We start from the raw sequence: 14,389 nt of genomic DNA, 5'->3' as shown, positions 1-14,389 counted from the left end.
AATCATGGTAGTTAACATGTCCTTTATCTTAAATCTTTACGATTTCTTTGTGGTGATAACATTCAAGGCCCACTTTTGAAATTATCTTCAAATATGATACATTGTTATTATCTGTAGTCGCCCCACTATGTAATAGAACATCAGCACTTACTCTTCTTAGTTCATCTAACTTTGTATCCCTTGAGACCATCCTCTCCCCATCTTTGCCTCTCCACCGTTTCCCTTCCCAGCCTCTGGTAACCACCATTCTACTGTCTACTGCTATGAGATCAACTCTCCTAGATTCCACATATAAGTGAGATCACGTGGTATTTGTCTTCCTGTGAGAAAAAGGCTGTTTTGAATAGTAATACTCAGTTCTGTCTCACAGGCAAATCTTGGCATCTCATTTCTTATTTTCCTGTCATTTCAGTTCTTTTACACTCCCCAAAATACTGTTAAGTTCATACTTACCCATGTTACTAGAGGAAATGGACTCAGAGTTGAAAACTACTTATTAAAAATGGTTGGACCTTCTACCTAAATACCATTTTTTACTAATACTAATATTTTAAAAATTGAAGCTAAATGTTATTAAAAATGATTTTCTCAGCCAGACATGGTAGCATATGCCTATAGTCCCAGCTGCTTGAGAGGCTGAGGCAGGATGATCACTTGAGCCCAGGAGTCCAAGGCCAACCTGAGCAACACAGCAAGACTCTCTTTTAAAAAAAAAAAAAGTAACGTAAATATATTATCTAAATTACATAAGGAAAAAGATTATAAGTAAAAAAATTGCTTATAGTGATTATCTTTATATGGAAAAGTTTTGGATATTTCCTTTTCACTTCTCCAGATTTCTTTGTAATGATTTATATTTGTTTATAATACCAGTAACCAATTTATTTTGAAAGTAATGCTCCTGAATTAAGTAAGAATCAATCCTTGAAATTTTTCTAAAGTTGCCTTATGTAAACTGGCACTTACTGGATTTTTAAAAGGTAAACTACAGTTTTAATATACTATTTAAAGTTGGATATAATTAAAAGTATAATTAGTATTATCTAACACAGATCTCAAAAAATACAGTATGTATGTGCTCCTTTTTTGAAAGTGAATCTGACTTACCACTTTACTGATACGCTTCTCTAGTCTTTGCTTTAAGACACTTCAAAATGGAGCCCCAAGTATGTTGAAGTGGGAACTGGGGGGACTTTACTCTTGTGGTACTCTTAAATTGGTAAAGATTAAACTTGCTCATGTGGATACCATGTAGAGTCATAACATGTAACATATCTTTACTTTCTGATTTTAGTATTTATGGGACCTGAAGAATTACTTGTTCTCTGGTGAGACTTTTCAGATTCAACACAAAAGCAGGGAGAAACTGGTAAGATTAAATGATAGCTACATTTATTCAAAGATTGTACCTTAAATGGCTTTGAAAGGATACTGCTGTATTAGGAATATTTTCTTCTATCATCAGTCTGAAAAAGTATCCACTTTATAACTTATTTGCAGCATTAATGCAGATACAAACAACCCTCTGTTGAGACAATTCTGAGAGTATCTTACCACAGCTCTCCGGAGCATACTGTTTTGCACCTCTTCTGTGAAGGCCAGCAGAATAGCTTCTTGTAAGGTACTCTTTTAAGTAGTACAACTTAGAACAATCTTTTTACCGTTGTTCTGTATAAATATCCTGGATACCTACATGGTAACTATAGTACCACCTGATAGTATCCATCTGTTTTTTGGGGGAAGATTTCTTATCTACTGGTCAGGGCTATTGTCACAGTCATGGGAGGGAAATCAAGTAAATACGCATTAAATGTACTATGTATCAAGTACATAGCATCACAGTGTGCAAGACTGGATGGTGAATACTTGGTACCCCAACCCATAAGTCAGAGTATTTTGCTCTTGCTTAAATTACCAAGTGCTGTATGTTTTGATTTTTAAAAAATGTTTTTCTCTTCTGAAAATGAATGTTTTTAAAAGTGATGTCAAGCAATTTCACACAAATAATGAACATCACAATAATCTGTTTAAGAACTCCTTTGTCAGATACATATAGTGTTTTCTGGATGGCTTCTCATTTGCTTCAAAGACCTTCTTACTCTTTGCTATGTTCTCTGTTAATGGAAACTGAAGTTTGTGAGAGTTTTAGGCCAAACGTAAGAGGTAGGTATACCATTGTGTTTTTTTGCTCAGAAATTGTTAGCTACTTCCTCTATTGTAAAACAAAGATGACAAAATTACATACTCCGCCTTGTATAATAGCAAATAGACACTTCTATCTTTGTAAAATTTTTCTAAGAACTTATTAGTTCTTGACACCGATAAATTGTTTTCTATGGTTGTACTGTTACAAGATACACAGAGATTTTGACTTTTCATAATTACTACTCTAGAAAAGAATGTTTTGTGGGGCATATCGTTATAAGGTTTCAGTTCTCTGATAGCTTTATTAAAAAGGGTTCTTTGAGCTTGGGATAAATATTGTCATTTTCTTCCCCTCCTCTCTTCTGTGGTCCAGCTGTCTCTGTAACAATGCTCGACTATTCTCAGGTGTCTCCAATAATGCAAAAGACGAGTATGAGTAGTGAGGGCCAGGTGTGCTTTTTCTATGAATTTAGCATTTCCTCCAAACCTGTCACCATTTGAATTCTGGCAAAATAAAATCCCTCAAATGGACTCAAGCCATTTTGAGCTTTTCTTCGACTAGAAAGTGAAACTGAACACATATTATCATCTTTCTTCACTAGTGGGAGCAACAGTTCCACTCAGCCAGGCCTCAGGATCTCCTTAAATGTATTCCTCCAGAGAAAAAAAGGTAGTTTTCAAGTTCACTCATTGGGCCAACTCCTTTTTTCTTTGGAAGGAATATTGAAGAATCTGTAGTACTGGATAATTGCACTGCAATTGTAATTTTGCTACATACTGAAAAAACTTAGGCACGGCTACTTACCTAAACCATTTCCACTTTCCTTGAAAGAAATCTTTCCACCTAATATAGTAACACTTAATTGACTAAAGCAGAACAGCAGTGTATTTTACTTTTTTAAAAATGGAGTAATAATTTTTCAGTGACATTTGGAGGTACGGATAATCATATAAATTTAAAAACTGTTTGGTTTTTGGGTTTTTGTTTTGTTTTGTTTTTAAGCTTAGAATGTCAGGGAAGAGCCCAATAAATTGAAACTCATTTGAGATCATTTATAATATTTGATTGTTTTTATTTTTTGATTCTTAACCCAGATCCCTCCTTTGAAAAGTACAGAATCATTAAGTTCCAGCAAACCTTTCATGGTGCTGTTAGTTTCTACATTGTGTGATTGCTTTGGACATTTGATAGTTTTTATTTGCCTATTTTTTTAATGAGATTTTTCAATAGTATTTCTCAAACTTTAGCCATTCAGCTGAAATAAATCTGATGTGACTGCCTCTATACAAATTGCCACTATATGAAAGAAACTGAGGTGCCAGGGGGTAACATTTTCACCAAAAAAAAAAAGAAAAAAATGTTTTTCTTTCAGTTACACCAATCATCCCAGGAAAAAGAATTACAATGGAAAGAATTTACTATTTTAAGAAAGAATTTACTACATTATTTTCTATCTGGTTTAAATTCATACTTGACTGAGCAATTAGAAAAGCCCGATTCTAGATACCCTAATCAAACCCATGAATAGACATCTGTACACACACTCACACGTGTGTGTGAAATCACACTATTCATTTAAAGCCCCAGGATTTAAGCGAGTATTAATTTAATAATACCTGAGATGTTTTTCAAGAAGTATAATGGTAGCTGTCTTGTATTTCTGAAGCAAAAAGGTATAACTGCCTTATACCTTTTTGTTTGTTCTTAATGCTAAGTCAACATTATAAAACACTTGGGTCCATTTAACAAGTTTATTCACTGAAATTACTGCCTTTGAATAACATTAATACAAATGTTGACTACTTTCAGCATAGGAGACCTTAGATATGAGATGAAAGTGGAAAAAAATCTCCTGTGGTCCCTAGGTAAGAGTTTACTTCTGAGTTTTTCTTCACTTGTAAATGCAGCATAAAAATTTTATAGGCCGGGCGCGGTGGCTCAAGCCTGTAATCCCAGCACTTTGGGAGGCCGAGACGGGCGGATCACGAGGTCAGGAGATCGAGACCATCCTGGCTAACACGGTGAAACCCTGTCTCTACTAAAAATACAAAAACTAGCCGGGCGAGGTGGCGGGCGCCTGTAGTCCCAGCTACTCGGGAGGCTGAGGCAGGAGAATGGCGTAAACCTGGGAGGCGGAGCTTGCAGTGAGCTGAGATCTGGCCACTGCACTCCAGTCCGAGCGACAGAGCGAGACTCCGCCTCAAAAAAAAAAGAAAAAAAAAAATTATAAAAGATAATTTTTAGAAATGTATCAATTAAATTTGGCTCTCACTGTACTTCAACTCCAGATTTGATTTTAATATACAATCATTGCGTTGACCATTGCCTATAACAGGGTCATACAGTTGGTATTCAATAAATATATCACAGAGTCCTTTAAAGAATCTCCCAACTCAGATTATCCTAGTGCATATAGAATGTTCAAAAATTGGAATTCCTACAGAACCTGTCAATCAGTGTGAGTCTGGAACAGTACCAGAATGAATGAGAAGTACTATTATTTTTGATAAGTGGAGAAAAAATTAAAAAGCACAAATATGCATTTATGAACTATCACAACTAATGGCAGTAATAGTTTAGAATATGAATAATGACTCAGTGAATTTACTAAAAGATACTAAAGGAATATAATAGTTCACAATATCTACAGTGTTAGCAGTCCAAGTAGATGTTAGAGTGACATTCAGTCTCGTCAGATAACTTGAAATATTTACATCACAAATCTCTCAAAATGAAGGCAAGTCAGGCAGCTCTCAAGAGAGAATTGTACCTTATGTGAGAAGGGGAAAGAAATAGTTAAGATTTTAACTATACATATTCTGTTTTCAGCCTGTGAATGTAGTAGTTTCTAAAAGCAATGAAGATTTCCCTGAATATCACTTTTGTGCCTCAAGCTAGTTCTTATTCCTCTAATTTCATTGGATGCTCACCCCTCCAGAGGTATTTTTATATGAGAGTCAGATAAGAGTCAGTTTCAGGAAAAAGCTTTGTTTGTTTAAACCAAATCTGTATTTCTCCAAGTGAAATATAATTTTTAAGAATATGCACACAATCCCCCATCAATCTCTGAACCACTGGGAAAAAAAAAAGTGCTGATTATGCATGGGAAAGATTATTGTCTTTTGTATTTAATGCAGTGAATGTGTAGTCAACATTACCATTGAACTAAACATCTGAAATTTGATACGGTGAAACAAACAAATTCGTCATCTGTTAATGGTTACTATCCACTAGATACATCTGAGGTTGTAGAATATCAGGCTTACAGACATTTGAGTACACATTGTCAGCACAGAACATAAAAGTCTCACATAAGGTATAATTGAACAGTTATCAATAAACTTTGGGTAGTAACACCATGTTCATGGAACATTATGTTTTTAGCAACAAACAGTGATGGTATGCAGACTGAAGCATGTCATTTTAAACATGATACATTAAATAAAGCATGTTGAGGTCAAAGCCTTTCTGTAGAAAGGGAATTTAATTGACATTCAAGCATAGTATATAAACAGATCAAAATAGTTCTATTGTAAGAAATAGTATTTAACAACTTATCTCTAAAATAAAAATACTTTAAAAATCAGCTTCAATGAGATTACACTTATTGTTAAAGAATCTTCCTTTAGAGTGAAATATACATTCTTTTAGCTTTTCTATAATTTTTCCAGTATAACCCTCACTTTTACCCCATCCAAGTTTATTATTAATAAAGTAGTGCAAAGCATTGTCTGCTGTAATTTCAACTGAGTGTAATCCCCTACCAAGTCAGGGAAGTAATACATTCTCAACCAACCAAGTTATTTTTTTCTCCACAGTTATGCTCCCTCAGTATACCAGGGAGTGAGATACAAAAACTACTTTAAGAGTCTTGGGAATGCAATTTTTAAGTATAGATTCTATGATAATAGTGAAACATTGATAAAGGCAACCACCACCCCCAAGCAGTTTATTTTACAAAACAGGTTTTCATGCATAATCAAGAATGATTTTTTTTAATAAATGAATGTAGTGAAGCACTGGCATATCACTTAGCACACTGAATTCTCTACATTAAAATTCACACTAATAACAAAATCATAGTATGAATTAAAGCATTTCAGTAATCTAATGAGAAAGCAGTTTTTTTTTTCTGTGAGAGCACTTGAGTATTAAAATATTGTTAGATGCACAGATACAATCTGACACCAAAAGCGATATGAATGTAGTTTGCTAGTATTTTGATAACTACTTACTGGGTTGCTAATTTGCTAACTATGTATAAATTAAAGTAGTAGTAGGTATAAAAATTCAGATAGGTAATCGTTTATAAACTGGCAGTATTTATGTTGTGTAGTCCTGTAGATATTTTAAGGTTTTAGATGGAATGATTGAAATTCTGTAAAGAAAACTTTCTAACCTTCTGAGTATTGATTCTCTTGAGGGAGTGAATGTACCTTCACTTATTAGCTTAAAATCAGGCTAGTCATACCTAAGTAATTTGCACAGGAGTGAATGTCGGGATCTAAAGCCAGAATATATGTTAAATTGAAATGCATCCATTCCATTATTTAGGCTTTGGTAGTTCCCTCCCTTTTGAAATGTATAAAACATAGAAAACTGTAATGGATTACTTTTCAGATAAAAAAATAGTCACATTAAAAAAAAACTTTAAAATCAAATTGACATTTACAATTGATGTAGACTTAATCAGAGCACAGGTGAGTAATCTACTTGTAATTAGATAAGAATATATCTTCCAGTGTTATCATTCTTATATTTGTTCTTTCAGTGTGTTATATTATTTTCCACAGCTAACAAGGCTTTCACACAGCAGTAGCAAAACCTTTATCAAGTTGAGTCTGTACAATAGAAGTATATTTTCAAAGACATATGCCTTTGTACACTATTTACAAATTCTCTCGATCATGATAAAAAGGCAAAATAAATAAAAATCTGAAAGAAAGGAAATGCTGCTCAGGCTGAGGGCTTTTTCTTTTATCTTCCCAAACAGATGCTGGTCTCCTCAGTGCTGGAAGCTGGCTAGCCAAGATTGTTTTTCTTTCTTTTATATGGGCTATGAGAAGGATCTGGTTTCAGTTCTTGGTATTGCACCTGTTTAAACAGAGTTCAGAGGAAGACTGGTCAGGTGGCCACTTTCTGGCAAAGAAAGGAAAAGCAAAGGAATGAGAGACTGTGCTGGGGGGAAGAAAGTGCTCATTCTAGAAGATGTATGGGATCTGCAGCTAAGATGCAGAAAGCAGTAGAATGACAGAGCAAGAATAAGGGAAATCCTGTTGGAAACTACATGGAGCCCTGATGTGAACTTTAGTAATGGTCGTCACTGTCTGTAACACATTACATTAAAAGCAAAACCGTCTACATCGATTTTAAAGGGCTCGATAATGGTTTTTTACAATTTATCATGTATTTATAATTTATCATGTGTTTAATACAGTCTTAATCTCCATCCAGGCCACTATCATGTCATAGCAAATGAAAAAGGTATCACTGTAACCCAGCTTCAGGATTTTAATTTAAAAACAAACAAGCCTTCTTTTATTTTGAAAACAGCTGATGGTTAATGGGCATTAACCTCAAAGGATTACAAAGGATTTTTGAGATAAGCAGTCAGCTTTCTTCTTCTCACTGATCTCCAAAATATACTTCTTTAAAACTTACTCGTAATTCTTGCAAATTCTGGAAATATTTTTTTCTTAAATGTCCACTGGCATATTTTGCTTTCATCGTCTAATATTCCTGTTTCCTCCCCTCAGGTCATACACCCCGTCACAGACTCCAGCTGAACTAACTTGGACAGGAGTATCTTCCCTAACAGCTCTGGTAGGTTCTTTATGCAGCTGCTCTTTCTCCCATTGTCTAAGTTCTTCTTGGATAACACCCCAAGTAGGCTAAACTTCTGACTGGTAAAATCTGCTACACAGGCTTTATTAATTTTACTCAGCTCTTCTAAAGCCTTTGAAATTAGAAGGATATAAAAGCTAAAACCCAGTACCACACTACATTAAAATAGCAGTAATAACGAAACCTACATACCACTTGTACATCTGAAGGGACTCTGGAAAGGAAGTCAAGTAGTTCATTGTTATCAATTGCATATGGACTCCGAAGCTTTTTTGTAAATTTATTGATGCCTGAAACAAAGTTGGAGTTAAACAAAGCACATTTCTGTCAAAAGTGTTGTAGTAATTTGAAGATCTAACTTGTATGCCAATGACTCAGTGAACCAGTACACCCAATTTTTTCCCTCTCTCCTTTTTTTTCTCCTTCATTTCTTCCTCCTTCCCAGCTCAGCTGCTGCTTTTTCACTTTGTACTTCAGTAGCTTCTTCCAAGCAGGAAAGGCTTTCTATGTGGGAAATAAAGGAGGTGCCCTGGGGGTAATTAGCAATATCTGGCTTTTTTTTCCACCCTGTGTTACAGTCTACTGAGAAGCCTTGCTTGAGTGTTTCATTTATGATGAAACTTGCTTTCCTACTTTTTGGGTTAAGATTGTTAAGGCAAGATGTCTAATTTATTTGGTTTCCCCTTTTCCAAAAGATGCACCTTTTTGGAGGTAGGGGTGTGTGCTGCTGTTATGCCAGCTAAATGTTTAGAAGACACATGATGTTTATTTTTTTCAAACCTGAAATGAAAAGATTTGCCCCCAACTTTGTAAAAAAAAATAAACACCTTTACATGAAATTAACAAATTGATAAAAAGTGAGCCATAAACTAGAGCATCCTGCCTCCTCTTCAGGGAGTTCATGCAGAATAAACTTCTGGAATCTTGATTTTGGTCCATCTCCTCATGTAAGACCTATGTCTTAAATTTCTGGCTAATATTTCAGCAATCACCTACCACTAAAGGAATACTGTTCTTGTTTTATTTTGTTTGATGAAACAAGAGGCACAAACACATTCTGCAAAATTACTTTTAAGACAACTAGTCAGTGAGGGCACTGCAGGTTACACAGCTAGATGTCTGCCCTGGGCTCCAGTTTCTGCGAACCTGGGGGAACAGGGCATTCACCACCACCTGCTGCAACAGAGATGACTCCACAAGCCAAGGCAAGGTAGATTCGAGTTAATAAACCGCGACACATGACATTCTACCCTATTTTTTTCTGTAAAGCAGCATCTGTTTTAACAGGAAAAAAAAAAGATGAACATACAATAGGAAGCAAGAATGTAGTAGAAATTATTGTTCCCTTATATAATGAAAGTGCTGGCTAAATTGAATTTCTTTGAATTATAGAAATTAGGAAAGGAAAAAATAATTACCATTTCCCCACCTCTCACCCAGACTGTAAGGGTAATTATAGTGATAATAAGGGGTAAGAGGGCTTCCTCAATATATGGCAAGTTGGGCCAAAAAGACTATTACTGGAAATAGTAATCTTCAAAAGTGGAGGGCTTGGAGTCATCAGACTTGAACTCACTTTATTCCAATATATTTCTTCAAAAGCTTTGAAAAGAAAAGAATTTTGCTTTCAGTGTAAGCACATGCTTTCCGAAGCTAAGACTCATTTTGGTTCTCTGCATTTTGTATTTGATTTGTTTTAGCAATCTTAGGTGTATGTGTAAGTGGGTGAGGGGTAAGTAGAGAATTCTTCTACCCAGTCTTGTTTATATATTATGAATGTTATAGTAGATCCTAGAGACTGAAAATTGTTTTCCAAACCAAGAATTTTGTCAGGAAAGAAAAAAAAAAGAAGAATGCTGCAACTGACAGTCTCCTAAATGGAGCCCAGATGCATAAATAATTGTTGGCATGCAGCATAGTTGCATTAAAAATTAGGACTGAAAAAAATCACCTTTAACGTAGGTCTTTATAGAAACATTCTTGTTTAGTACACATAAAAGGATCTTTTTGTTCCTAAGGAACCTGCAAGTACTGAGGACCCTTTTCCCGAATGCTAAAGGTGACCTCTTAAACAGGCAGCCATGTATAGTACCATGTTTACATATACTCCACAAGATAAAATACAACAGCAAGAAAAGCATATTTTCCTAAATGCACCATATGGATTGAAAGGATTGAAATGCCTCTGTTTGTATATCAATGGTGAAAATAAATCAGAGGGATATCTAGACAAAGCTACACTTTGATATATGAAGAATCTGCACAGCTAACATGTTTATAGTATGATGAAGCCTAGTGTTCCAGATAAGAAAAATGCATTTTGCAGGTAGACCTAAATCTTTATACTGTTGTGATTTTTAACTGACCTGTCTCCTTTCATCATGGAGTAGTTTCATGACCATAAATACAGGGAACTGCTGACAGTCTAACTCATCTTTTAAACATAGTTTGTTCCTAGCAGCTAAGACAGTTTGGGGGAGTGGGGGAGGCTTTACTTACCCCAGACAAGGACAATGTATCTCAGTGGAATGCAGTACAGGATGACTGTGAACACACAGAGAGCTATAATGGCCAGCCAGCTTAAGAATGGGACGGTCCAGTTGAAAGTGCTATATTGAAAATTAACACATCAGCAATCTGAGTACTTTCATACTTTTTTCAAATATTAAAATACATAATGATTTATACTTGGGACCTAGTTAGTCTGCATTTCTCTCTGGAATAGATTCCAATTGTAATAGGTTATCAGAGGACACAGGCTAACCATAATCTGCTCAGTTCCATGAGGAACTGGGCCCAGTTAAAGAGTCTTGCTGCCAACTCCTCCAGATCGTTCCAGGTGACTTCAGAGTCTAAAGCCGTTGTGCTACTTGGGTGACTCCCCACATGAAAGAAGATCTTTATTTTTCTGCTGCTAAGACTAGTACCCATCCTTGTTTTCTCTGGCTTTTCAGAGGGGAATGCCTCTGGACCCACCATTCTTCCTTCTGTCAACTCTCGGTATTCCCCACATTGGGAATAAAATGTTGCCGGCAACTCTTGGTAGATGTAAATCTTACATGGTTGTGTAAAAAAATCCTCTGAATGTTAAAATTCCTTAAGGAATACTCACTTGTCCTACCTCAGCTATGTTTCAAATAGAACTGGAAATCAGGAAAGAGGAACAGAACAGTTAGCCTTGCAAAACTTCACTTCTTATCATTGCCCTTCTTCCCAGAAATACATATATAATTAATAAAATCAGCATTGCTTACTATTATCTCTCACGTACTTCTTGTAAAGGACAGCATTCTGGCAAAAGTAATTGGTAACATAGACAGCTGGGTCAGAGAAGGCTGCAAGACTCAGTATTGACAAGACATGATAACAAATGGAAATGAGACCAATGAACAGAAGAAGTTACAAAAAAAAAAAAAGTACTGAGGAGATGGGAAGGAATTTACTGAGACAAAAAGAAAAATGAAGACAAAAGCAAAAACTATGATGTAAAAATGTTTTTAAAAGAGTAGAAAAATCAAGGAAATGGAACATGGGAAGATTATAATCACTTAAGGCTTTTTGGTGGAAGCCAGTCTGGTACTTCTTAAGAGTGTGCCAAAATTATAAAGAAAATAGAAACACTGTGTAGATCCTCCAGGGTTGGGCATATAAATATATCACCATTTACAGGCATACCATTGCATTCTTTGAAATTTCTCCTAAGTGTTCATCCACTAAAGGGGAACTAACATATCATGTCGTCTGACCCTTTAGCATGAGAGCCAAGAAGTTAGCAGATCTGTATTCAAAGCCTAGATTCTGTTATGTGAATTTAGCTGAGTCAAAACCCTTTCCCCATTTATACAATGGGGATAGTTTATTCTGTCAAGGAAGACGGGTTGTGGTGGTAACATGCTTATGTGAATCAAGGTGAAATTATTAGAACTAAATTAGAACTAATCAACTCAAGGAATCTCATTTATGGCACTTTTTTCTTACGAGACAGTGAGAAGACCCCTAAGACACTTCAGCAAAACATATTGTTCATGTAGATAAATGTTAGTGTTTTTTTATTTCTTCTAATTTCCTGATATTGTATATTGTACTTACTTGAGGTGACTTTATTTTCAGGGCAATTTTGACCCAATAAAGGATGATTGCTAAAAGATTTTCTTCCATACAATGCCTCAACATAATACTTAGGAATTAGTTGTTCCTTAGCTTTGTAGCATGTAGCTTGGTTTTTGTCTCTCTCTAGGTCAAAATCATTTCCTGAAATTTTTTTCTGCTAAAAGAGCCAATGTTGGGTCAATCTGGTTATCCTATTTTCAGTAATCCTTGGGGTCTGGCTTTTCTATCTTTGTCTTCTTCCTCTTATGGTCAAGAGTGAGCATCTGTAACTCACTATCATGCCTTCCCTTCCTGATGGACACCTGTGCCTCCCTTGCTTCTGCTTGCTTGTGGAGAGAACAGAAGGCTAAGGGATCTGCTTGTTTTCATGTGGCTCAGCTCAGAGTCATCCATCACACAACTCCATGTGTGAGGGCACTGGCTCTTCACTCAGAAAACCTTCCTTCTGGGCAGCCCCACTGAAGAACTCCCTGTGTTCTCCTTAATCCTATTGGAAGGATAAATGGCAAAGAATCCCCACCAGTGTAGCTGTTAGAAAAATAAAATAAAATAAAACTGCCCTTTTCTATTTCTACACTCTGCATTATGGAATCTAAATCTAGAATATGATCTTCTCCCAAAAGGGATGCAATTCAAGAAAGTTCTGGAATGATTATTTAGTAACAAGATATGGTAATTATAGAGCCCTTTCATTTTGGGCTTAAAGATTGCTTCTGAATCTGCTTTCTGGATAGATGTTTAATTCCACGTGACCCCAGGAGAATTTCTCTTTTTTAGCATCCAGAAGATCATTTTGCGGGAGAGATGGCTCCTCCAAGACTCACTGGCTCCTGTGCCATCTTCCTGTACTTAGCATAGGAAGTTCTGCAAAACCCAGGTTTCCCTAAGGCTGAACCACTGCCAAGATCTGGGGGTCGTATCCCTCAGCTAGTCATGTTTTCCAGCCAAGCATCTGTTCTGAGGCCTTCTACCACCTAGAGTTACAAAGGAGCTTTTTCCTCTCAGGCGTTCACTGCCTGATCCATGGTATTTTGGTATAAATCAGATGTTTTTGTCGGGTATCAGCACACTGTGTACCCCAGATAAAAGACAACACTCAATGGGGAAATGCCCCAAATTCAGGGCTTCACACTGTTTCAGTGGATAGCGTGTAAACATTCTTGGAGATGAGAGGAAGAAGGAGAGAGAAAAGATACGGGAATGGTCTTCAGAAGGCCAAGACTGAATGTTTCCTAAAGGCACATCTGGGAGTGAGAGGGGGGCTGTTCTGTCTAATATAATGTAAGAAAGTAGAAACTCAGCACCTACACATGCGGAAATATATTAAACAAAAAATTATACAAAATAAAATGCATTATCCCTTGCAACATGACAGGCACCAGATGAATGACTCACACCTTTAGTTTAAATAATTTACTCCTTTCAAATATTGTGTATGCCCAAGGATTCAGATCTGTAGAAAACTTTTGGTTATGAATAACAAACAATGAATAGATACATTAAACTAAGAAAATAAAGGTTTCTCCAGAATCTGGCACCCCTTCTTGAATAGACCATTAGCAATCATTATGTAGGCCAATTTTTACATAATTTAGAAGTATGAGGGTCTTAGTATATCTTTTAACTGATAATTGTTAATACACTTTTTAAAAAATATAACATTGTTTTAGATAAAACATAAGTATATAAGATTAAGAATGTAAGTTTCTTAATTTTGCATTAGAGCTCAGTGAAGCTCTATTCCCTAATTTTAAAAAGTCAAGGAAAAGGGATGCTGTTTTTATAATTTTAAAAATTGTGTGCATTTTCTAAATGAAAGAGCATTAGTTTATTGATAATTATGGATCTCAGCTATTTAAATACAAACTTGAAAAAAATACTTTTGCAGGGTACCATAAATACAATTTTGAAAAAAATTTAGTGTCACTTGATGAAAATATAAATAGACCAATAATAAAATGCAGGTGTATCTTAATTACCTGAAGTCCTTATATAGCTTGGTTTATTTTTTTCCTATCACAATTTCATATTCCGTTTAAGAACAAAGTCTTTCACAGTGAAAAATGTGCTAAAATTTAGGACGGTGTTATTTCTTCAAAGCTACAAGTATGACTTCTTTCCAACCAATATGTTCTAAATTTCAGGAAGGAAATTGACAGAACTTTCAAAAGCCAAAGACTGGCAGAAATAAATAATGATGAAACTGAGCAATAGAGCACCCAGAAGGAGTGTCCCCTGCCAAAAAGAATGTGGCATTTCACCCTTCGAGAAACAAATGGACACCCTGTC

General features: G+C 35.6%; 1 protein-coding gene and 1 long non-coding RNA gene across 4 annotated transcripts in view; one reads left to right on the top strand and one right to left on the bottom strand.

Annotated features, from left to right (window-relative positions):
* Window positions 1–915: 915 nt before the first annotated feature.
* LOC104675944 lies at window positions 916–14,284 on the top strand. Its single transcript, XR_004056339.1, has 3 exons — window positions 916–1,369; window positions 7,903–7,969; window positions 14,245–14,284. It is a non-coding gene; the product is annotated as an uncharacterized LOC104675944 (long non-coding RNA).
* MCTP1 (multiple C2 and transmembrane domain containing 1) overlaps window positions 5,250–14,389 on the bottom strand; it is a 606,741-nt gene continuing 597,601 nt past the window's right edge. For all 3 annotated transcript variants that reach the window (XM_010380609.2, XM_010380611.2, XM_030927232.1), the window contains 3 exons: window positions 10,490–10,599; window positions 8,183–8,280; window positions 5,250–7,240 (listed from right to left, as the gene is read on the bottom strand). In XM_010380609.2, coding sequence (XP_010378911.2) covers window positions 7,169–7,240; window positions 8,183–8,280; window positions 10,490–10,599 — 280 coding nt within the window. In that variant the 3' untranslated portion in view covers window positions 5,250–7,168. The remainder of the gene's footprint in view (window positions 7,241–8,182; window positions 8,281–10,489; window positions 10,600–14,389) is intronic.

This window comes from Rhinopithecus roxellana, chromosome 3 (assembly GCF_007565055.1).
Source record: "Rhinopithecus roxellana isolate Shanxi Qingling chromosome 3, ASM756505v1, whole genome shotgun sequence".
Lineage (NCBI taxonomy): Eukaryota > Metazoa > Chordata > Mammalia > Primates > Cercopithecidae > Rhinopithecus > Rhinopithecus roxellana.
This window is presented reverse-complemented; position numbering and strand designations above follow the sequence as displayed.